Source organism: Polyergus mexicanus, unplaced genomic scaffold (assembly GCF_030449975.1).
Source record: "Polyergus mexicanus isolate NDT 795.1 unplaced genomic scaffold, iyPolMexi1.0 SCAF_14, whole genome shotgun sequence".
Taxonomy (NCBI): domain Eukaryota; kingdom Metazoa; phylum Arthropoda; class Insecta; order Hymenoptera; family Formicidae; genus Polyergus; species Polyergus mexicanus.
This window is the reverse complement of record NW_027223334.1, coordinates 3,346,677-3,372,830: the sequence shown is the minus strand read 5'-3', so window position 1 is coordinate 3,372,830 and position 26,154 is coordinate 3,346,677. Positions and strand designations below refer to the sequence as shown.

General features: G+C 41.2%; 3 protein-coding genes across 3 annotated transcripts in view; all 3 read right to left on the bottom strand.

Moving 5' to 3' along the window:
• Positions 1-5,284: 5,284 nt before the first annotated feature.
• Positions 5,285-6,484, bottom strand: LOC138939526 (uncharacterized). Its single transcript, XM_070307381.1, has one exon. It carries the CDS (start codon positions 6,482-6,484, stop codon positions 5,285-5,287), a length of 1,200 nt encoding a protein of 399 aa, XP_070163482.1.
• A 7,780-nt stretch (positions 6,485-14,264) lies between these two features.
• On the bottom strand, positions 14,265-17,128 carry LOC138939525 (uncharacterized). The gene is made up of 5 exons (XM_070307380.1): positions 16,032-17,128; positions 15,790-15,956; positions 15,286-15,385; positions 14,619-15,053; positions 14,265-14,526 (listed from the first exon to the last, which is right to left on the bottom strand). The coding sequence occupies exons 1-5, from the start codon at positions 17,126-17,128 to the stop codon at positions 14,265-14,267; spliced, it is 2,061 nt and encodes a 686-aa protein (XP_070163481.1).
• Positions 17,129-22,700: 5,572 nt separating this feature from the next.
• LOC138939439 (uncharacterized) overlaps positions 22,701-26,154 on the bottom strand; it is a 126,978-nt gene continuing 123,524 nt past the window's right edge. The window contains exon 3 of the mRNA XM_070307224.1: positions 22,701-22,916. Within this exon, the coding sequence (XP_070163325.1) occupies positions 22,761-22,916 (156 nt within the window). The 3' untranslated portion in view covers positions 22,701-22,760. The remainder of the gene's footprint in view (positions 22,917-26,154) is intronic.

Below are 26,154 nucleotides of genomic sequence, written 5' to 3'. Positions count from 1 at the left end.
TACTTGTTGTGTGCAAGGAAAAGATGAGTCTCGATAACCGAGTGACCCTCCGCCTCCTGTGAAAGAGCCGACTGGAAAATTGGTTCGGAGATCCGCCCGGTTCCTGTGGTGTTGGTTGATGCACTCAAGGGCACTCGTCACTTGTCCGCACGATTATAAAACTGTTAGCTCGTCTACCGCGAAACTCCTTGCGCTCGCACGATCGCAGAGAGGACCTTTTGAATCGAGATGCGAAGATGGACTGACTCTCCTGAGGGAGGATTTCGCGTACCTCGAATCCTGGCGTCTCTTCGCGTACCCTCTCCATTAGGCAAACAATATTCCCTTTTTTACCCAATCAATCTTTTGAATGGTGCCCCTCTCATGAGTTGAGAGTGTCTCCCTTCCAAAAGAATGTTCCGGAGATTGCGCTTATTGGTGTAGGCTTTTTGTTTTAAAAATTTAAGTCTCGCCCACTGGAGAGTCCGCCATGATCGGCCAGGTTGATTATTTACTTGAATTTTATCTCAAGCACATAACGCGCAAGGGTGGTCTAGCAGCCGAGCTCGTGGTGTCAATTGTCGCACGTTTCGGTCGCGGATCATAACTACGTTGATAAAACATAGCTCCCGTTCTTAGAAGGACCTTTGTTCGAGACTCTTCTTATACCGCGTTTTCACTAGCGGCTCTCAAGAAAAAGAAATTATCTGGTCCGTTTGTTTGTCCCTTGCATGCGCATGGTTTAGATTTCGCGCCTTCTCATGGTTCGAGTAGCTTTTAATTGTTGTTTAAAATTCCTGGTCTTCTAGCGGACCGTTGTGTTCGAATATTTATCGCGCATGGTTTAGATTCTGAAGTATTAGTCTCGCCTGCTAGATATTCTTTCAGTTTATTGTTTACGCCAAGTGCAAAGAGTTCCACAGCGTAGGTTTAATGTTACATGAAAGAAAAGAATCGTGGAGTCCACTGGACGTAACAGTTACAAGTATTCACTATAACGAAAAGTAGAACCATTTTACTTCCATCTTATGGCATGAATGTTTATTCACCGACTGCAGAAAAACGTCAATGTATCATCGCCTCTCGAGAACCCTTGAAATACGAGGAGATCATGGGCAAACTGACGAAGCAAGATTACAAAACCACTCCAAAATTTAAGGATATTTCATGGAGCTTCGATGTGTTATAGTATTAGATCAGCTTTACCAGAATATGACTAATAATTATAAAATCTGCAACTCATGTTATGACCGGATATCAGATGAACTGATAATTTCGTATGTCCTTGTGCTATCGCACAACTTAGTATATAAAAATTCGGCTGAAAACCAAACCGGAGGTACATTTTGCCATGAACTCACAGTAACGGTCAGACCTGCACACGAATGCAATGCCTGTATCGAAGAATACCCATACACTGACAAGATCTATCTAGAATATCTAGACGAAGGATGGGGAACAGCCGTTCTCAACCGCTGTATTGAAGAATAAGAAAAGAGACGGAACAAAAACCCCTTGTTTTTCCTCTTGAGGCGATGGTCACTCAAACGCGTCCACTCTTTATCCTTTACATTTTATAAACCAGAATGAAAATGAGCTCTACCGAAAAAAAGAGAAAAAAAACATGCTTATCCTTCATTATTATTCAATTAATAGTGTTATAGGGACAGTTCTAACTCAGGTCCTCCGAGGGGAATGCGGGGCGAGGGGAAACCGCGCGGGCGAGGGGGTATGACGTCACGCGGGCGGAGGGGGATTTTGTGGCGCGGGGGACTGACGTCAGACGGGCGGGGGAATGCTTATCGCGGGAGCATAATCGGCGGGGTGTATTACAAAGGCGAGCGCCGATTTCCGACTGCTCGAGAATTTATAAACATTATAAACAAATATCGTCTCACACTGTAGCGCCGATGTCCGGCTGCTATAATTTATTATAAACAAAATAAAACCAACGCGATAGATGAAAAATATACAATGAAGAACGAAGGTAAACATTGCCGCAGCAGATCTGGATTTTTTCGATGCGACAGGACAGTATCGTCAGAGTTAGCAGAGTGAACGTCAGTTAGAAGTGAGAAGTGTATTAATTTTGAAGAGAATTTAAAAAAAATGCCATCATTAATAGAAATGGTGTTGCGCCGCGGGCTATGAAACGCGGCATGGTGGGCGGAGGATGTAGCAATAGGGCTGTTGAGAGCCCTATTAAATTTAGTGGTGTTCCAAAGAGTAAGTAGCATATTTTATTTTATGTCATATTAATCATTTGTAATATATTAATTATTTGTAATATATTACAATATAATTTTGATTTATAGTACGACTTGACTCGCGAGATCCAGATTCCTGGATTTATAAATATTGAACACCGACAAATGATTAGAATGTTGCGGCGGCACGAGTGCGATTTGCGTGAGGATATATGGGAAGACAACGACCCCGACGACCTCTATTTAACGTTAAGACGTTTGTTTGGGCTCGAGCCATACGAGGAAGACGTGGTGGAAGAACCGTGGGGACGAGCCTCCGAGTAAGAGGTCGTAAAATTAATCGTAAATATATATTTTTAAAATTTTAGAACGTTCAAACTAGATATTTTAATAAGACATATTTTTTTCTGTTTCAGATGGAGCGCCGCCTTATATTTTATTTTTATTTTATCCGTATATTATATTTTATTGTATTTATCCTTATTATATTATTATATTTTTATCCTTATTATATTATTATATTATCCTTATTATATTATTCATTTTATTATTATTTTTATTATTTTATTATTTTTATTACTTTTCATTATTTTTTTATATTTTATATTTTATATTTTATACTTTATATTTTATATTTCACACACACACACACACAATTTGTATTATACACACGTTTTTAAAATAAACATTATTATATATATATAATAATTATTAAATATATTAATAATCATTAAAATGATTATTTCTGCACCTTCTTCTTTCTTTTTCCCACATGCATGCCTCGCATTATCTCTCTTTTTCCCGCGAACGTATCCTTTTCCCAGGCCAATGCGAACGCTATCCTTCTCCTACACGCGTGCATACCTCGCGCTATCCTTCTCCCACACGCGTGCATGCGATCGCCTCGCGCTATCTCCCTCATACTCACCACCTTACGAATGCCGTATCTCGTATCATCATCCACGCGCATGCCTCGCGCTATCCTTCTCGCACACCTATAGAATGCTATCCTTTTCCTACTCGTGAACGCCTCGCGCTGTCCTCCCACACGCGTGCATGCGATCGCCTCGCGCTATCTCCCTCATACTCACCGTCTTACGAACGCTATACTTATCGCACCGACTTACGAACGCTATCCCTTTCCCGCGCTCATGCGAACGCCTCGTGCCGTCCTTCTCCCACGCATTACGGCATCGTACCTTAAGATCGCGCGTGCGGTTTGTACTGAGTATATGCAAGGAAGGGAAGCGAAAGAAATACATAATCATTTTTTTTTTCAGTTTTTAACACATTTATTTATTTATTTATATTACCATACATCACCCCGTCTCAAGGTTTCAGACAACATTTTATCCACAGCATAAGCTAATAGTTCGCAATCTATGATAGATGTTTTATCATAAACTTCGCGCAAGATTTTGACCGCAGAATCTCTCTCGGTGCCGAACATACTACTTTGCAAACTCCGAACAAATTGATCGAAACTCTCATTTACAGCTTTTAGATTCTCGCACAGCTTCAAATATTCGTGATTAACACAGTGTTCGAGTTCGAATAAGAAAAATATAGTTGACGGTTTCATGTACAAGCAAGAATCGCGCAACGTAAGTTTGACAACACTCGCATTACTTATTTTAACAATCTCAATTGTTAAATCGTTAATCCATATCGGTGTATGATTAGGCGCTTGTACAAATTGTTCAATGTCCGCTCGTTTCAGCATTAGCGATTCCCATGTATCGATAGACAAAACGATTCGGTTGCCTCGGTTATCGCCCAGATGCAGTTTCACGTAAGATGTTATTCCAACGCTGATTCCAATATCCAAGTATTTATAAGCAGTGCGCGTCAAAGCAAATCTGCGTACCAAAATACGTGGTTTACTGCATCTGAAAAATACAAAAAAAAATGAAATAGCATGGAAAAAAAACATATATGAAAAATATATGAAAAATATATATAAAACATTTGTGATACTTACAAATCAAGTGGTTCCTTGTACGGCTTAATTTCATCTCGTGGTTTCTTGCACGGTTTAATTTCGTCTCGTGGAACGTAGTAATTCACGCGTTTGCAACCGTTGCAACTGGTGCTTCCTTCAGCGGAGTACATTTTGTCTCTCGGTTATGAGAAGTGGACCGTTGGTACTAGCAGTTGACGCGACACTGATCGTATAAAAAATTAATCGAATATACGTGACGCTTATTTTTCAAAAGTATGATGTGATGGGAGATCAATGCTCTGAAAATTTAGGAGAAGGGGAAACGGTTAATGTATGATGCGATGGGAGATTATTGCTCTGAAAATTTAGGAGAAGGGGAAACGGTCAACGTATGATGCGATGGGAGATTATTGCTCCGAAAATTTAGGAGAAGGGGAAACGGCCAACGTTAAAAAGAATTCTTAGAAACGATTCGCGAGGAAAGGAGTGGGGAGAATAAGAAATAAGAAACATTAAATACGTTTACACATTTTATTTATAAAAATATTGCATTTTTTTTTGGTGTTGCGACCACCAGTTAAATATTTTTAATACATTCTGTAATGCACAATTCTTAACATGTTTTTCGCATCGTATAGTAACATCTAGATTATTTAAAGATTCAATATCTTCGTAATCAGCATCCAAAGTCTCGATGATTAAATTTTCTCTTGCAAGATTCTCAAGCAAATCCACCAGCCATTCCCGTTTCTGGCATCCCTTGACGTACACGAGAGTCGACGTCTCGTCATTCTCTTCTGTTCAAAGCACGACTGATGTAATCAAGCGTTTAGCCATGCTGTACGGCACGTTTCCGTCTTCCCACCGTAATCCATGGTGATTCGCGATCAGCCAGGAAGCGCAGGATTTGTCGGATTTTGTGAGGAGATTCCATGGTAGGGGGTATGTAAAAATGTAATGCGCCAGAACGGTCCCCTTTCTCAGCACCGCCACCTCCTTTACGACAAATTTCGACAAATCCCGACGAAGAATCCTTGTAGGTCCACGAACGTTGGTACAGACATAACGTTTTTCTTTTTTATATCAGCACGTCGAGAACAAGACTGCGATTGATCCTGATGTATTATAGATTTTATATCGTCTCATTCCCCCATACTTAGGTGATTTTGCGCACAACATTGATCAACGGGTTGTACTGAATCACGCGATCGTGTATGATGAGGCAGTACGCTGTGGTATTCGGCGGCACGTTCTCCTTACACTCGAATTCCAATCTCACATCCACAGTTGCGCTTTTGACCGATTCGTTTTGTCGAAAACAATCGATGATGACGAATGGACCGTTACGTAAAAATTGCGTGACGGTGAGACTCGGCTCCAGATACTCGTATCCGTAATACTTTTTGCAGAAACGTTGATACGTGTCGTACAAAATCGACCATCTGTTTTTATCGAAATCCAAATTCATATCGTCGTACGGATAACATTCCGAGTTCAGATAGAGTTTCACGTTGGTCAATTTGCAGTCGTCGAATCGACTCGTATCCTCGGACACGACGTTCTTCCGACCTGTCTGCAGAACGAAAACAACGTATCGCGGCTTCTCCAGCTGAGTCGCGGTCTTAATGGGCCGCGAATGTTTGGTTGTACGCTTCAATAGCGGAAATTCGTACAGATCCCACGAGCGGAAACCCAAACTGAGGTATTGTCCGCTTTCCAAGGCGCGCAGCATCGATAACTTGTTAATCTCGTTCAATACGACGTGCGGCATTCGCCATTGTATCTTGAATATGTCGATCACAGGCTCCAACACCAAATTTCCAATCAGGCAATTGTTGTCGTTGCGCGATCGTATTAAGATCAATTCGTGACGAGCGTTAATCTCCACGCGTCTGTAATCCTCGCAAAATTCCAATAACATGTAGAGCGGTACGCAAAAATTAAAGTATCCATTCGTGTTAGTAGGCGAATCCCAGCCGGCGTTTCTCATAATCACGGTTCTATCGGATGATATCGTTACATAGTTCTTGAGTGTGCTGGTTATTCCCACATTTCTGCTACGATCAATCTCCACACCGTCGAGTTCGTATCGAATCTCATCGAACATGAACGCGACGCAATTATTTCCCAGTACAACATCAAACCCTTCAGCTGGTTTGTTTATCTTTAGTTTTCCCTCGATGTATAGAAAACTCTCATACGGCAACGTATACAGATCCTGTTGTTGTATGAGTATTCGTATCTCATCGCTGTGCTCAAACGTCGTATTGGCGTAAGGGTTGTACGTGTGAGTCTCGATCTTGACGATACGATCGTCAAAGACCGGCTCGCCTTCGATGTTAAGGATATCGGTCATGTTTTCTCAGATATTTCGCACCGCGAATCCCAAAGATTGCAAAAATTCAACGTTTGACGCGTTGAGTTTCTTTTTCTTGGCGCAACCGAATAATCGAATATTAGCGAAGGTTGACGTTGTTGTTGTTGTTGTCGTGTTATCTCTCGCGTCTTTCGCTCCGCTCAACACGAGCATCTCATGTATCGCGCGCTAATTTTGTCGCCGTCGTACGTGCAATCTGATGGTGATCTTTTCTCCTCGAAAATCGAGCAATCGTCCGTCTTGATCCGCAACGCGTATCGTTAGATCCGTAATGCTCCGCGTGATGATCGGCAGGTAAATGATCTGCGCCGGCGTTTCCGATATCTTATATCCTAGCGGCACGCTCGGTGAAAATTCATGTATCGTATGAATGCGTTTGCCATTGCTGTACGCACCAGCGGTCACGTTACACTCTACGCGGATAATGTTTACGTTGATGATATTAATCAGTATGTCCGATTGGTGCCATTGTCCCGGCAGCAATATACGCTTCGACGAGAATCCCAGCAGCGATCCAATGTTGTTGGGTTTGTTAAAGTTTACTCTGAAAGCGCACTTGATCTCGCTATTCATCGTATTGTAATTAGCACGGAGCACTATCGGGTATTCTACAGCCTCGTCTTCATCACCGTTCGCTCGAACGGTCTCCTCTCGGGATATCATCGTGATATCACCGCGTTTGTCGACACGATTGCCAGAGCGAACTACGCGTCGCGGGCGTTTCCGTGAAATTGCACGTTTCAAAAACTCGTGTATTGCGTGTATCTCGTACGATCCCTCGGGAATCATAATTTCCGTGTCATCCTCATCGAAATAAAATTTATTATTCGAGGAATTCACGTTCGACATCGTATGATAAGTCTCAAAATTTGTTAGACCGAGCTCGTAATCACCGTCGCTCAAATCTATGGCTGGATGGTAGTGTGCCGCGAGGACGCTATTCTTCCCGGTCAGCGTGAATGTCATAGATATGTCGGCAAAACTGTTTAACGAATACTGAGTCTTAACGACGCATCGTCAGGCTTTAAGTTCACACCGATTGTCGTCGACTGTTCGGAGAAACCGCAGACACAATTGTCCGCAGATGCTTTGATCGTAAGTTTGAAAGGATGTGCGATTGTACTCGATCTTCGTCACATTCCATCCGAAATATCGCACCAATTCATTCGGCGGTCGAAGATTACCAAAACCGTCGAAATATATAGCGCGATTTCCCCTCTTTGCGTACGCTACCCAATGAGTACCCGATCCTTTGGTGTTATCCAAATTCACGATGCCGCTCTCGTTTCGATATATACCACCAATCGGTAACGAATCACGCATGAAAACCCCTCTAAAGTACGGTATACGCATACGTTTCGCCAATTGTTCTAATTGTATGTTCGTTGTTACACCCGTGGGCATTTTTAGCGTCTTTTTGACATTTTTTTTTCTTCGTTGCCACTCCTTGTCCACGTTTGTACGGGCCGAGATACAGTCCCTGTCCGTATTTATACGGAGCGAGATAAAGCCCGCGACCTTCCATCGCGCGATCGTGACGTTGCAGCTGACGGCGCGCGGCTTTGCTGTCGTTCACCGCCTTGGCCACGCCAGCCGCTCCACCGATCAAGGATCCAAGCGCGCCCAACATCGGTAGAATCGGCAATACACCGCCTCGTTTCGCTGTCGGAAGTATCCGTTTTTTCGTCGACTTTTTCCGCGTAGTCCTCATCTTCGTCTTCGTCTTCGTTTTCATACCCATGCCGATTTTTGTCTTGGCTTTCATCGCTACCCAAACAGCTGTAGCTGCGGCTCTCTTACCGAGAGTTGAATCTTTCGCGATGATGCGAGTTCGTGCTTTCTCAGCGAGTATCCTGTCAGCCGTGTGTCTCTCGGTAAGATCGGTGTGCCGGGAATACGCTGTATCGTGCTCGCGACAGGCCGCGTCCAATGGATTTATACCCCGATCACATCTCGCCAATCGTTTTTCCAAATGAGTACCCGGACCGCAAAACTGATAGCCGGGGATATGTAACTCGAAAGGAAGGGCGTTTATCGCACGATTTAATAGGCCTCTACCTATTTTCGTTGACATTCGCCGCAATCTTTTATCAACGGTGCTGGACCGTCGATGTGCGTTCGCTGCCACGGTTGATTGTAATGTTCGTAACAGCGCCGATATTGTTGAACCTCTAAATCCGCTTTTATATGTTCCGGAAGCTTGTCCCACAGGTAGTGGACGTGATCGCCGCACATTCGCAGCAGAACAATTTTCGGCACAAATTGTAACTGTTCGGCGCTCAAATCGCAAATATCGGAAGGTCTCCACAGTAGGACGAACATTTTTGTTACTGAGCGCTTCGCGGTTCCGCGCACCTATAAATAGGCGTTCGATCCATCGTTCCTCAGTCGATAGTGTGAAAATGAGATTTGTGCGACAACCTTTGGCGATACGCGTGACGAATTGCGACGACAGATTACGATCGATGGGGGACAACGCGGAGATGCGCAAGCATGGTACGATGCTACCGACTACTATACGCGCAATCGTTTGTGGCCCCTCGAATTGTGGTAAAACCAACGTTCTGATAAGCCTGTTGGAAAGTCCGCACGGTGTACGTTTCGAAAACATGTACGTGTACTCAAAGTCGTTGTAACAACCAAAATATCGATATCTGGAGAATTTGCTGACATTGATCGACGAAATCGGCTACTTCACGTTCTCCAACAACAGTGACGTCATTCCGCCGAGCGAGGCGCGTCCAAACTCGATTTTCGTGTTCGATGACGTGGCATGCGATAAGCAAGATGCTGTGAGAGTGTACTTCTCAATGGGCCGGCACTCGAGCGTCGACTGCTTTTATCTCTGTCAGACGTACGCGAGAATACCTAAACATCTGATACGCGACAACGCGAACATGCTGATTCTGTCAAACAGGATGGTATCAACCTGAAACACGTGTACAACGATCACGTGAATATTGACATGCCGTACGATAAATTTTGCGCGTTGTATCGCGATTGTTGGCAGTGCAAGTACGGATTCGTAGTGATAGACAAGGACAGCTCGCTCAACGATGGTCGATACAGAAAAGGATTTAACGTGTTCGCGATACCGCAAAACGATTAGTCGTTGCCGATACATCGTCGGTGGTGAAATGTAAGAGAGAGAGAGAGAGAGATTGACATTTTTTGCTTTTCCGCGATGGCTGCGATCGATAAGAGCGAGGATATTCGCGAGCGCGAGAAGATTGCGAGGGCAATTGTGAAAACGAGCGAATCGATTCGCAAGAAATATCGCGCTTTGAAGACCGGTAAGATCGATGAGGATATCGTGTTGGACAGGCGCTTTAGACCTCTCATCGAGCCACTACGAAAGATCGTCGACAACTCTAGCTCGATCGCGGTGAAGAACGAGCCGGGGAGTAACACCGACGCGGGGATCGAAACGTTATCCATCCCGAAGCGCGAGAAAGATGATGCGACACCGCAAAAGAGAAAACGATCTAACGTCAGGTCGGATCGCTCACCAGCACCGCATAAATCGAAACGATCGGACCCTCCACTGGATGTACCGCCGACAACCTCTACACTGTCCGCATGAATGAGAACCGTACAACTTACAATGTCCGAATTACTCGGGAACGAGGATGTTTTCGAAACCACGGACGACTCGCTCGTGACATCCGTCCGAAATCAGTTGCAAACACTGGAAGGTCGAGAAACGTTGCGAAATCAGTTAGGTCCGCTGGGTCGGAGGTACGTCTGGCCTGTCCTGAGCGGCGATCGAGAGAGCGGTATTGACACCGTGTACGGTGTTTATTTCGACAACGATGGAATGATGTTCGGTAATAAACGTTTTGACGTGGACAACGCGGATAACATAATTATCGACGGCGTACGATAGGTCGGCACACCTGGTCTTTACGAGTTGATCTTCAAAAAAGTCCCCGACGATGTCATCTATACGGAGGATGACAAGCAAACGTACAAGAGTATGCTGTTGACGACGAACGCGCATAAACGCAATCACGATGCGCAGGGTCGATTAATGGGCAACAGGGGATACAAGTACAAAGAAATAATTGCAAAGCTGATACCGATCGAACCCAAAAAAACAAAATCTGGAAAAGGATTATTCGCGCTTCGCGCGATGACGCCAACCGACAACAAGATCGACTACGTGCACTGGGACGATCCCAACGAGCTGGTAGATCGTTTATGATTGCTCGACGCTTCGCACCAAGCGGGTCACAACGGCCACGACAACGAAATCCTATCGATCATCGAGGAACTTCGCGAAGCCGGTATTATTATAAATTAAGCGGTATCTCGACAAAACTAATCAATCAATCTACCGACGTCACTCGCATCGATGATGCGCATCAACAAATTTGGAATATCCGAGCAGAGTAAAGACGCGACGAATGCCATTCCATATCGTCGATGGAACGGATTAATGAGAAATTTCGTGCGCGATAACGCTCTGTATCGCACCGTTACGGACTTTGACGCGAGGTCGCGCAAGATTCGTCGTGTAGCGCAACCTGTGGCTGATACCGACGCCATCAACAAACTGTACGTGGATCAATGCGTTAAAACGTTGAGAAATCAACTGAAAGAATTAGACGAGAAGCTTGCAGCGTTAGAGAAAAACGTGCGAACGTTACAGATTGTGGTACACGAGCTTCGGCGTGCGAATATCGCTAGATTAGAAACGCCAACGAACGCTAACAAAACGCCAACAAACGCTAACGAAACGCCAACGAACGACAACGAAACGTCAACGAACGCTAACGAAACGTCAACGAACGACAACAAAATAACGACGAAACGTTAACGAAACGTCAAAGAACGCTAACGAAATGTCAACGAACGACAATGGATGACAACAAACGGTTCACGGACAGCTACGGACGGTTCACGAACGGCTACAAACGGTTGAAGGACGGCCGAACGGTTCAGGAACGGTTGTCGGACGGTTATCTAAAAGCTCAGGAACGGTTCAGGAACGGCTGCGAACGGGTCAGGAACGGCTACGAACGGCTATCGAACGGCGACGAATGACGGATGACAAAGAACCACTATTGAAAGACGATGAACGGGAATAAACGGTTATTGAGTGGTTAAAAGTTAGAGATATAAATTATAATGTAATCTCTTTACACGTATTATTAGCCGCACCGCTAAAAACATGACATCGTTAAAATCCAGCGGACGTAAAAATATCGAGAAGCTACGACTCGTCGAGGAACTGCATGTTTCGGCGAGAAGAAATTTTCCCCGAAGACGCGTCGTAGTGCGGTGTTACGATGACCTGTGGCAAGCTGACATCGTCGAGATGCGTCCGTATTCTCGTTTCAACAGAGGTTACCACTACATACTCACCGTCATCGATGTGTTGAGCAAGTACGCGTGGGCCGTACCGCTCAAGAATAAAGGCGGAAGCGAGACGGCTGATGCTGTCGCAGAGATAATTCGAAATAGCGAGAGGCGCCCGAAAAATATGCAAACCGATGTGGAGAAGGAATTTTACAACGCCAACGTCTCGTGAAGAAACACGGCATCAATCATTATTCCACGTATTCGGTGTTGAAGGCATCGGTCGTCGAACGATTCAATCGTACGTTAAAGAACGATATGTGGAAGATGTTTACGCTTAACGGAACTTACAAGTGGGTCGATGCGTTGCCGCGACTCGTATCGGATTACAACGCGCGCAAGCATCGAACGATCGGCATGCGACCCGTCGACGTTACCCCCGCGATCGCCGAAAGACTCTTAGATACTGTGTACAGCGCGATAAAGATCGCGGGTCCGGCAAAGTTCAAAGTAGGTGACCCGGTACGCGTTAGCAAGTACAAGACGATCTTCGAGAAGGGTTACACGCCAAATTGGACCACCGAAATGTTTAAGATCGTTAAAGTGCAACGTACTAATCCCGTAACCTATCTACTCGAGGACTATCGCAAAAAATCTGTCGCTGGAGCGTTCTACTAGTACGAGTTGCGTCGCGCGACTTATTCGGACGTGTATCTCGTGGAGAAAGTACTGCGCAGGAGAGGTGACAAGGTTTACGTCAAATGGTTGGGATTCGATGGATCGCACAACTCTTGGATACACAAGGACAATGTGGTTTAATTCGTACAAACTGTATTTTATTTTTAAAATATATAGAATATGAAATACATATAAAGTATCTGAAATATAAAAAATATATGTAAGATGTTTACAGCATATAAAATATAAAATATAAAAAAGAAAAAAAAGAAAGATAGAAATATATATTTCTTTTGTTTTCCTTATACATACATATATACATACATTACATACATACATACATACATACATACATACATTACATACATACATACATTACATACATACATACATACATACATACATACATACATTACATACATACATACATACATACATACATACATACATACATACATACATACATACATACATACATACATACATACATACATACATACATACATATATACATACATACATACATACACATACAGACATACATACATACACATACATACACATACATACACACATACATACATTACATTGCATTACATTGCATTATATTGCATTACATTGCATTACATTGCATTATATTGCATTACATTGCATTACATTGCATTACATTGCATTACATTGCATTACATTGCATTACATTGCATTACATTGCATTACATTGCATTACATTGCATTACGTTGCATTACATTGCATTACGTTGCATTACATTGCATTACGTTGCATTACATTGCATTACGTTGCATTACATTGCATTACGTTGCATTACATTGCATTACGTTGCATTACATTGCATTACGTTGCATTACATTGCATTACGTTGCATTACATTGCATTACATTGCATTACATTGCATTACATTGCATTACATTGCATTACATTGCATTACATTACATTCCATTATATGGTATCCGGTAATGTCCCCACGGTAGGGTGTCGGTCGAATCAGGTACGATATATCGCTTGTCGTCGTACGGACTCAGGGCGATTTTTGTCTCGCTGATTGTGTACACTTCGTGCAATTTTGATCTTATGCAGGATTGTTGTCGAGTCATTTCAATTTTATCGCACAGATACCGCGTGTAATCGTCGAACGTTATCGTTCTCGCTATGACACCTTTAACCTTTTTTGTATCCTTTTTACGCGTACATTTTTGCTCTAAGTCCAACAGATTCAGTCATGATCGCACCGTTATTCTCGTCCTTCATCAAACCCGGCACTTTCTTATTCTCGAGCGGTATACCGTACGCGTTGTTAGCCGGATAATCGCTCGCGTCGAATCTAGCGATATCGCGTTTCATATCCTTGCACTCGATGTGATAAATCAAACTGTCTGTATCGGTATACATTATTTTACAATTTTTGCGATATAACGGTAACATATACTCGTGGTGAAATTCGTATAAACACACTTTCGATATATCGAGTATACACATACCGACATAGATCGGTTTATTGAATTTCACCTCGAGGTTGCGCAGTTCAACGGCGACCAAATTTTCTGAAAAGACGCTCCTGCTATGAAAATTTGGTTTCGCGATCATCGCCTCCGCGCCGTATCGCCGGTCCCACTTTGTTAATAATTTTACATCGACGTGATTGCGCACATTTTCCATAGTTTTTCCGAATACCGCGTTGTTCATTAACTTGTACAAATTTTTCTCGAAATCGTTTGTCGCGCGCGTTCTAAACCGGATGTTGAGTTCGATGTAATCGCGGAGCTATGCGGATTGAGCAAATTGCAATACGCGATGTATCTTTGCGATGCGAAGACCGTGACGCGTGCATTGCTGCAGGTTGCTATAGTATATGACGTAACACTTCTTATCGTATAAAGTCGCGAGGAGCTTGTCCTGCCGCTTGCCGGGCGGCTTATCGCGCGTTGGACAGAACGGTAGATCAGCGTGTGCGTCGTGAAGATGTTGCGGATACTCCAGATCGACCTCGAGAATATAACCTGTGGTTGAATCCGAAGCGATCGCGCTAACGTCAAAGTCAGAGATGTCGTCGACCCATCGAAAATCGGCAACGGTTGACACATCGCCCAACCGTACAAGTTGTTTACATCGAAATACATCATGTACGACGATGGTTTCGATGGGTCGTAAGACGGCATGTACTTGTTATTGGCTCGCGTGTATCTGCCGGAACATTGGCTCAGGCCACCGCGTATTCCCCGTTCGATAAACATAACCATATCGATATCGGTAAGTAATTCGAACGTAATATTCGTATGTTTTAGCATCGCATCCCACGTGTATCCGGGAAGAGTATAATAATACGCGGGGTCGAGCCCGTAACTCTCGATACATTTGTTGCGAAAATTTTCAAAAACGTCGGCCAATAACAAGACATCCGTTTTTAAATACAGATTGCTGTATTCGCCTAGCGTTCGAACGGAGAACCGCCTCCAAACGTTTTCGGCGTGCGCGTAGTCGCTCTCGGATACGGTGTCACCGGTCAAAGAACTATAAAATGATTCGCGCGGTGGTAAACACGTATCGTGCAACCTATCGACACAGTCAATGTATTCGTATGGAAAGACACCTTTTCGCGTCAATAAATTGAACTCTTCGATCGATAAATTTTGAAATTTCGATTTTAAAATTTGAAGTTTATCATTATTTAGAAACGATGCCAATTTTTCGAGACTAGTACTGAGAAATTTGTACGAATCGATGAACCGTAACTTTATATCGCTTCGCCAATCTGATTTTTCGGCGGTATCTGAATGAAATATACTTTTCTTTCGTTATCGGTAGTACGTTGATCGAGCCTTCGAACGCGGTAGCTATTTCCTCGATGATAAAATGTGAATCGTAACCGGATAAATTGTGAAAAACTATTGGAATACAAAAAGAGTCTTTATAATTTAAATTGCAGTTTGAATGCGCGGGACCTCGGTACCTCCGGGTAAGATGGCAATGATCGCGTACGCGTGTATCGTCTTGCGCAAACGATTTTTCGCAAATGTGACAGTGTGTCGCGCTGTGAAACTTTTCCCGCTCATCTCGCGTTAAATTAACCATGGGGACATTCGTGGTTAAAATAATCTTTACGCGTTGCGCTAAATTTTTTAATTTTTCCACGAACCACGAAACGCAATCGGTACTACGGCGAGAATAAAACGCAGATAACGATTCGTCGTACGAACAATGTACATAATAAGCTACGCTAAATACTTGATGATGCTGAAATGTGTACGTAGACGCCATCGGATCACCGTCGGTCTTCCTCAGCACGCACTCCAAGTCGGCGTATACGACGAAGGGAAGTCGCTCCTTTTGTTGTAGTTGTTGAACTTGAGCCACTTGTCTTTATCGCTCGGTAACCGGATGGCGCACTCGTTCATTTCTCGGCAATCTACAATGTGCGACTGCAACTTATCGTCCGATCCAAAATAGTGTAAACATCTGTAAAAAAAAAAAGAAATAATTAATTTTTCTTTCATATATTTTATGTATTGCATTTTTATTAAATAAACGTACCGATCGCAGATATATTTTTGGCCATCACGTTTGCTCAGTTGCGAGCTCACGAGGCGGGATAAATTCTTGATCCACGCAAAATGTCCTACGTCTTGCGAATCTTGCATGTACAGCAAGTTGACGTGTCTGTCCTTTTGCATCGAAAGACGTATCGGGACAATGCTATTCTCTTTCTCGATGCAGTATACATATATCGAAATGTTGTTGTGAAGTTCAAATTTTTTAATTTGACTCAATGTCATCGGAAACTCAATGTCTTGGAGATTTAGCACTATCGTATAATGTGGATACGAAGATTCCCGTTCCGCGTTTCTTTCAGCTGGATGTAGAGCGGCGACCACCGCCCACGCGAAACACGCATTGTCTTTAGATTGCACGTTTGTTACCGCTCTCTTCATTGTTATTTCTCGCGGTAATTTAATATGACACCCCGCGCACATTGGATTATATTTATTTATATTTACAGTTAAATCGAGAATTCGCGACAAAGCCCACCCGCTATCGCGTTCTTGAAATTCTTCGAGCGAGGCAAGCGTGGGCTCGACGACGCGTCGCTCGTACCACTCGTGTAAATCGGACGTGCGAAAAAGTTCATAGTTTCTGGTATTTACACTTTTATTTACGCTCTTATCACCCGACACGAATTCACCGTTGAACACAGTGTTCACTTTCACATTATTATGTCTTTCCATAACTTTTTGCACGTGTTCGAGCACGATGTCTTTGGCGTCCTCGAGAAATTGTCGCGGTTCGATATAATCTGCGTTAATCACCGCACTGGTCAGTATACGGTTTTCGAACGCGGTATCGATTTCTGGCCAAACGAGTCTTTCCGCGGTATTGTCACCACTGTAATCACCACCGCTGTGTATAAACCGTCTCTCTAATCGAGTCCTCGCACCCTCGAGTCGCGCGATTCTAGCCACCAAAGATTGTCGAACTCCGATGGAGAGTCGCGGACGCTTGACACGACTGTGTTCTTCGAGCTGTTTGATAAATTCCTCGCATCGCTGCGCCCACGCAAAATACTCGCCCAAGGTAGCGACTCGACGCGACAGCTCCAACAGGTCGCGTTCGGTTTGCTCGGTGTTTTCCATGTTTTTATTATTATTATTTTTTCACACTTTTTTGCCAATGTTTTTTTTTTACTGTGTGCAAATTGGGCACATATTGCATGGAAAGATCTGATACATCGGAAGTCTGCAATTGGAGCAGGACCGGCCACTTATCGCGTCGTATATCTCAATCACATGCTTCCGAACAGCATACATGTGTCCGAAATCAGTATCTGCTATGGAGATCATACACGAAGCACATACGGCAAAAGAACCACCCGTGGAATAATAAAAGTATATAGCACAACACTTTGTACGTCCGTTTAGCGCAATAATTTGCGAATGAGGCACTATCTTGTCAACACGTTCCGTAAGGTCCTCGCTTTGATCACTCTTGTAATTACTGTCATCCGACAATGCGTGATCTTCGTCGGACGATTCATCTAATATTACCTCGAAAATATTATCTATTTCCATTTTTATGCAGATTATCACAAGATCTTCCTCTACACCGAACACTTGCCACACAAAAATTTACAAGTACCCGTCGTACCTCTTTCAGGCGATATACGGACCGCAAGCTTTCAAATCGCATACTGAGTTTTTGACACCCTTCGTTCTTCATTATATATTTTTAATCTATCGTGTTATGGTATCGCGAAACGTATTCCGACAAGCGACGCGATAAACAGCTCTTCCTGGAAAAAAAGATGAAAAGAGCACCGCGATGGTTCTATCTTGTTTATATTATTTATAAATTTTCGAGCAGCCGGAAATCGGCGATTGCCTTATATTTCAGACATCGACACCCGCCTTTTGTAAGTACACCGATAAACATGCCCCGACGCGAATTCTAGCAGCCGGATATCAGCGCTACAGTGTGAGACGATATTTGTTTATAATGTTTATAAATTCTCGAGCAGTCGGAAATCGGCGCTCGCCTTTGTAATACACCCCGCCGATTGTGCTCCCGCGATAAGCATTCCCCCGCCCGCCTGACGTCAGTCCCTCGCGCCACCAAAATCCCCCTCCGCCCGCGTGACGTCATGCTCCCTCGCCCGCGCGGTTTCCCCTCGCCCCGCATTCCCCTCGGAGGACCTGAGTTAGAACTGTCCCTATAACACTACTTCGATTATACGCATTATTAGCTAATACATTTGTATATACATTAAGAGGTCTTATTTTTCCTTATTTGTGTTGATAAATAATTTATAATCCACAAGTATATCTCCAAATAAATAAGATATTAAGTATATCTCTAAGTATAATATTAAGTTATATATATATTTCTAAATAATTTAGATACTAAGTATATTACCTTCCTCCCCTTCAAAAAAAAAAAAAAAAAAAGAAATTATGTACAAGAAGAACGAAAGAACGAAGGAAGCGGTTTTGGAGGTCGCCTTCTCTTTCCTTTTTCTTAAAAATTAAAGGGGGATTAAAATTTTAACTTTTTAAGATTTTAATATTTTGTAAGATTTCAGAAACCGCATTTAATTGCGGCAATTGAATGCGATCTTTCCAAGTATGTAACTCAGAAAAAAAAGAATTGTCAAAAATTTTTTTTGTTGCAAATGTTGCATCCCCAACATTTATCTAAGGCGGGGGATGTTACATCCAGTGGACTCCGCGATTCTTTTCTTTTACGTAATATTAAACGCCTACGCTAGAATATCTAGCAGGCGAGACTAATATTTCAAAATCTAAACTGTGCGTGATAAATATTCGAACAAAGGTTCGCTAGAAGATCACAAACAGCAACTAAAAGATACTCGAACCTGAGAAGGCTCGAACTTTAAACAGTGCGCAAAAGACAAATAAATGGATCAGATAATATTTTTTAAATTCCGCTAGTGAAAACGTAGTATAAGAGGAGTCTCGAATAAAGGCCCTTCTAAGAACTAGAACGATGTATTATCGACGTAATTATGATCCGCGACTGAAACTCGCGACATTCAACACCACGTGCTCGTCTGCTACACCACCCTTACGCATTATTTGCTTGAGATAAAACTGAAGCGAATAATAAAACTGTCAACTTAGCCGATCATGGCGGACTCTTCAGTGGGCAACATTTAATTTTTTAAAACAAAAGCCTACATCAATAAGCGCAACCCTGGACTTTCTTTTGGAAGGGAGACACCCTCAACTTATGAGAAGGGCACCATCTTAAAGATTGATTCGTTAAAAAAGAATATTGCTTGCCTAATGGAGAGGGTACGCGAAGACACGCCAAGATTCGACGTATGCGAAATCCTCTCTCAGAAAAACCAGTTCATTTTTGGCTCTCGATCAAAAAAAAACCTTACACCGAGTTTAGTTCAGCAGCTCGCTCCGACTTATCGAGTCTTCAAGCCTATTCTCGCAGTTCTGTCTGCGATTATGATAGTGCAAGCAATTCCTTTTTCGATCTGTATCCAACTATATCTTTACCGCTAGATACAGTTATTATCAGTGCTCTTCAAACAATTAGTTGCTAGCATAAGCATTATCTTTTACATAAGGCCTTAAGAAGTTAAATTGTGAGTGAAAAGCAAAACTATTCAGTGTAAGAGTCCGAATTGTGTTGTAAAACCACCTGCGACTACACCGATCTCCATCCAACCTGACAGCAAGATCTTCCCGCCCCCGCAAAACCTTTGTGGTTTAATTTAACAACGCTCTCAATAAATAGTAAGTCATTAAATTTTTATCTTCATCATCTTTTCATCATTCAATTTTAATTTTCATCTCCTTTACTTATTCTCCCTTTTTCTTTTTCTGAAATGATTCTTGGATAATAAATTTTATTTTATTATTAATTTCGATTTTTTTTACTCTCGTAAACTGTCTAACCCCTTCGCGGAAACATTACTTCAAGTCTCTTCTCTCACATCCTCGCTCGTCACCAAGAGTCACCTGCAATTCGCAAAGCGATCCGTGAGTTCCTCATTCGTCACCGAGGGTCACCTGCATTTCGCGAAGCGACTCGTGACTCCCTTCTTCTCACCGAGGGTTACTTGCATTTCGCAGAGCGACTCGTGATTTCTTACTCGTCACCGAGGATCACCTGCATTTCATAGAGCGACCAGTGACTTCCTTCTCCTCACCGAGGGTCACCTGCATTTTGCAGAGCGACGCGTGACTTCCGTCTCTTCGCCAAGGGTCACCTGCACTTCGCAGAGCGACTCGTGATTTCTTACTCGTCACCGAGAATCACCTACATTTCGCGGAGCGACCAGTGACTTCCTTCTCCTCACCGAGGGTCACATATGTCTTACAGAGGGACTCGCGATTTTATTTAGTCCCTCTCTGTGGCTTTCATCTCGCCTAACTATATAATAAAAAGAAGATATAATAAATATATTAATAAAAATAAATAAAAAAAATATATACCAGGTATATAAATATGAAACCGGAATTTTTGTATAGAAAATACACGTTTATTGTATGAAAATGATAAAAAATATTTTATTCGAAGTATTGCCCATTGCTAGCTATACATTTTTCCCATCTCTCTGACAATTTGTGGATGCCACGCCAAAAAAACTGTTGCTCCTTTGAGGCAAACCAGTCATCGAGCCATTTTCATACAATTTCGTAAGAAGTGAAGTGCTGCTCAGCAAGTGCGTGTCCCATCGATGCAAATAAGTAGTAATCGGATGGAGCCAAGTCTGGTGAGTAAGCCGCATGCGAAAGTATTTCCCAACTAAACGCCTCAATCGTTTCCTTGACCGGTTTTGCTGTGTGTGATGGTGCATTATCATGAAGCAAAATCACTTTGTGTTGCCTTTTTTGCTATTCTGGTCGTTTTTCACGCAAAGCTTGATTCAAATCGATCATTTGTTGTCGGTAACGTTCAGTATTAACGGTTTCGCCAGGTTTTAGCAGCTCTTCAAACTTTTTCGGTGGTCTTCCACGTTCTTCGTTTCTCACGTCAAAATCGCCACTTTTGAATTTTTTAAACCACTCAAAGCACTGTGATTTACCAAGAGCATGCTCACCGTAAGCTTCGACAAGCATTCGATGCGATTCTGCAGCAGTTTTCTTCAAATGGTAACAGAAAATCAATGCTGTCCGCAAATCGTAGTTTCCAGGCACAAAATTCGACATGTTCAACGCTATTAAAAACTATGCTGTTGTATGAAACTTGTATTGTTGTAAGTTGAAAATCTTTATCAGATGTCAAAACAAGAAAATGGCGCCAATGACGCGGTTTGATGGTAACTACATTGACAGCTAGGGTCATCTATGGGCAAATTCCAGTTTCATGTTTATATACCTGGTATATAATTATATATATGTATATATATATATATATATATATATATATATATATATATACATACATATATATAATTATATACATGTATTGTATATGTATATAAAACAAAATATAAAACACATATACTTTTATATACCTAATATTTAAATAACAACTTTTATTATCCGGATATAATCCTTAAAACAGAAACTCCAAAAATTATTTCACATTTCCTTCCTACCATACAATATTATTGTTAATATTACTCATTTACGAATCTTTCCTTAGTGGAAAGAGTAAAACGGTCTTCCCGAGCGGCAACTAAATACTAATGTAACCGTCGCAATAGGCGGCTTAAGAAGGAATTGGCTCGAGCGTCCGTAGACCTCAACTTTGTTAGAAATTTCACTAAACAGCTAACTCAGCAAGATTTACACAATATACAAGTACACAATACACAACCTCGCCCTCTTTCTTCTGCTTCCTCCCCTCCTTCTTATTCTCCTATTTCTTCTCCTGAGCATTTTCACTCAGCTTCTCTCGAATCTCAATCCTCGCGAATTCCCATTCCCCCTCTCCCTTATAATTGTCCACCTATCGTTTCCGAACAACCTTAACTCTTGAGAATTCCCACTTCCGCTCCCCCTTCTGATTGTCCACGTATCCTTTCCAAACAACCTCAACTCTCGAGAATCCCCATTCTTCCCTCCTCCTCACGCCTCGAATCGTCCGATCTCCTAGGAGCGTTGCATGATTTTGAGGAAGCTCTCCAAGACTTCGCGGAGGAATTACCGGACCTCAAAGAAGAACCAGAAGATCCCGAACAGGGATCTTTCGATACCGAAACAACAGGCTAGACAAAGCTGGTATAGGTACCTCCTAAGTCAATTTCCTTTTTATCTTTACGGACGATGATTATCGCATCGGTCCGGACATAGTAGACCTCGATCTGTTCCATTATATCCTTCGTACCAGTCCACACGGTTCAATTATTCCATTTTTTGTCCCAGGTTCCCGATTTCCTCTAGCCGTTCCTATCAAAGTCTTCTGGATGAAGTTTCCTTCACCCTCCATGGTACAACTTCAAAACCTCCAATAGTCCCCTACCCCTTTTTCTCCCTACTTAAAAATTTTTCTCCTTTTATTTTTTATATCAGTATTCAAATTAATTATTGTAAATTGTCAACCGGAATTTAAATTTTAGTTTAATTCCGGTTGATGTCCTTCGTATTTATTGTGACACCCGCGAGAAAGTTTCTTTTTCATGCACCTACACACATACACAAACATATTAGATCTTAAGCAAATTTATTTTATAATAACAGTTTATTAAATCGAATTAAATGATTCATTATTAAATTCTATCTTTTAAAATCATTCATTTTTATTTTTGAATAAATGTAAAGTTAAATTTTAAATGTGAGTAATTTATTAACTCAACCTCCTTCCTGTTGCACGAAATCGCACAAGGTTCTGACCCGGGTAATAAGGATTCAGTTCCTTTACCAGAAAAGGACACGCATCGTCTAGCGTTTGTCTAGAGGTAAGTAGATTACGCCCTCCCGCTGACTCTTCCTTCCATTGAGCCTGGAACGTAACACAGTATATTACCTCTGTTCATGATGCATGTAGAAAAAAAATAAAGACACTTTCATTGTATAATTCAACTCCAAGCTATCAATTAAGCTTATTAAAAATACAATCGTTTCAGCCGTTATTGAGGTTCGCTAATCTAAGGTACTCGCAACTGTCTGACTCGCATATAGATACCCGGAGTGCCTCGCAGCTTCGCGTGAACTTGACGCGAGATACTACCATATCTCTTAATACCTCGGACGATAAACGGATTTTTGTTTGACGAAAATATTTATCTCACGTAAAAGGTATATACAATACTTATAATTAACATATAAAAATACGAAAACGAATCACATGAAATATCGATGGATTATTATTTTTAATAGAAAAGTTGTAAATCAGTTACGAAGAAAATATATATTTTGTGTCCGGAAAAGGTTAAGTTTCTGAAATTTTTAAGTACATACACGTTTTAAAAACGGCTCAAGTAAAAAAATTGTTTAATAAAAAATGTATTATGGGACAAAAGTAGAGTAATAATAATAAATAGCTAAGATGTTTAATTTATTCAAATAAAGATTCCGACCGGAGTTGAGCAAAAATTGTCTTTGCTATTCTCTAAGTCTTTTTAGGATGTGATGTGATTTTAATGTGTGATATATATTTCTATCGGATAATTTTAAGTTCAGTTCGATAGACTTCTCAAAAATTGTCTTTATTCACATTTATAACAACCAAAGTTATTAAAGTAATATATTTGGGTCGATAAGAACAATTATCTAATTTTTTGGAAAATGTGGCTGTTATGAATATAATTAAAGACTTGATATTTGATTCGAGAACATTTTAGAAAGAGTTAGTGGGTAAAAGTGACGTTTATGGGATGCAGCCCCGATGACGCTGATCTTGGCATATGTTGTCAAGGTCACCCTCCTGAGTAACCTTCAGAAGATTTTACCCGTCGCTCGTCTTTTATTAAAAAGTTGTATATAGTATATTTCGGCATGAATTACTAAGCTTATATTCTAAAGATAGAGAGAAATTAAATTAGAAAAAGGTTTGGGTTAAATTATTTCTTCCGGAAGTGGAACCCACCGTAGGGAGGGGGGGGGCAGAACCCACTGTTTTATGCATACACTTTTTAATGCGAAGTGAGGTTCCACATGGGTTTACAACTTTCCACGCGAAGAAGTAGACACATTGGTTTGCGTTGAACCTCGCTTCGCGTGGAAAGTTGTAAACCCATGTGGAACCTCACTTCGCATTAAAAAGTGTATGCATAAAACAGCGAGTTCCGCCCCTTCTACGGGGGGCTCCACTTCCGGAAGAAATAAAGTAACCCAAACTTATTTCTAATTTAATTTCTCTCTATCTTTAAAATATAAGCTTGGTAATTCATGCCAAAATATACTGTACAGGGTGTACCATTTTAATGTCCCACCCGAAATAATTTTTTTATTTTTGATTGTAGAAAAAATGTTTCAAAAGTAGCATGACTTCGAGAGGGCCACATGATAAAAATATGGACTTGAGCTTGAGTGATCTTTTCAAGGTGAGATTAATGTGATTAATGTTTTCTTAAACGGAATTCCCCATTTTTTATTGCACATTCATGTATCTTATCTCGAGAGCTTTTCAAAACACTATAATGAAGTATTTTTTCATTAAGTACTTTTTGAGTTATTCTTGAGTTATTTATATCTTAATCTGACATTCTTGATATAAAAAATATAATATCTCATTAAATATTTTGTTTTCTGTATATAAAAATATTACGGTAAGATTATCGAAAACTAAATATTTTATAAAATATTTAATTTTTTATATTAAAATATGTCAGATTAAAATATACAATAATTCAAAAAGTACTTAATGAAAAAATACTTTATTATAGTATTTTGGAAAGCTCTCGAGGTAAACTATAAGAATATGCAATAAAAAATAGGGGGTTCCGTTTAAGAAATTAAAGGTGTCGTAACCCGACCAATCTTTCTTAATATCAAAAGATAAAACAAGCAAAGTAGAGAAAAGATTAGGAAAGAGTTTACTAAAGCAAAGAATTAAAATTAGGGAAAGAGCCCAAGAAAAAGAAATTAAAAAAGATTATTAATAAAATAAAGTAAAGATACGTGACTAAAGAGAAGGAAGTCACGGTCAAGTTTTCAGAAGCTGAGTAAGCAGCTGACGAGACAGACTGACAAGCGGAGCACGAGACATGCTTCGGTTAGGGACACCACACTCCTCCCTAATCAATAACCTAATTAATTAAGATATATAATAAGCGCGAGATGCACCGCGCGCAGCTTAGCTTAGCTCAATAACATAGCTCGTTAACATCGCTCTAGCTCGTTCAAGTACGGTACATATCGCGCCCGGCTATTATAATCGCGAATAAGTGAAAAGTGCATAGAATCTTGCAAAATATATTAATTTCTACCTAACGTCCGGGAGTGTCTTATTTGGAGCGTGGATCCTAATCCTTTGGGCGTACAAATCCCGAAAGACCTCTTCCTTAGCGGCTAGAGGCACAACAAAGGTGTCCTTGACTTGACCTTAACGATGCCATCCAAGGTCAAATCAATGACACCATCTTATGTTCCCCTCAAAACCATATAATTTTTGTTCAAAACGTTTTTCTCTAAAATGCTTAGTTTTTGAAAGAAAAGGGATGTACAGGTGGTCTAGGACACCCTGTATATATATGATAGTGATCAAAACAATCATATTATTCACAACAATAATATTATTTCCGAAAATCAGCAAGTGAATAAGAAAAACACTCATCCAACACCACTGCCATTATTAAAATGTTTATTGTCAATAAATCTACAAACAACGAAATAATGCAAAGCAAAGAATTCTATCCTAATTCTAACAAAAATATTATAAAAGAAGCCTTAGTCATTTCAGACACTCCAAGCAAAAGTTAGTATAAAATATTATATTACAAAATTATATATTTTATATACAATAAATTAATACGAACAAAATTACTTATTTTTATATTATGATAACAATTATTATACGTGTGTCCGAAAATATGTATTATATCTTTTTTGTAGATGTACCACTGCCTGAAATATTGAGACGACTAAATCAAATATTGGCAAAATTAAGTTCAATAGATGATCGGCTCTGCAAACTAGAAGAAAATAATACCCAAAAGAATAGAGAAATGTCAGTTTTACAGGAGTTTATAGCTCTACCTTTAAAAACCAATGAAAAAATTCAAGATATGGAGAGGAAT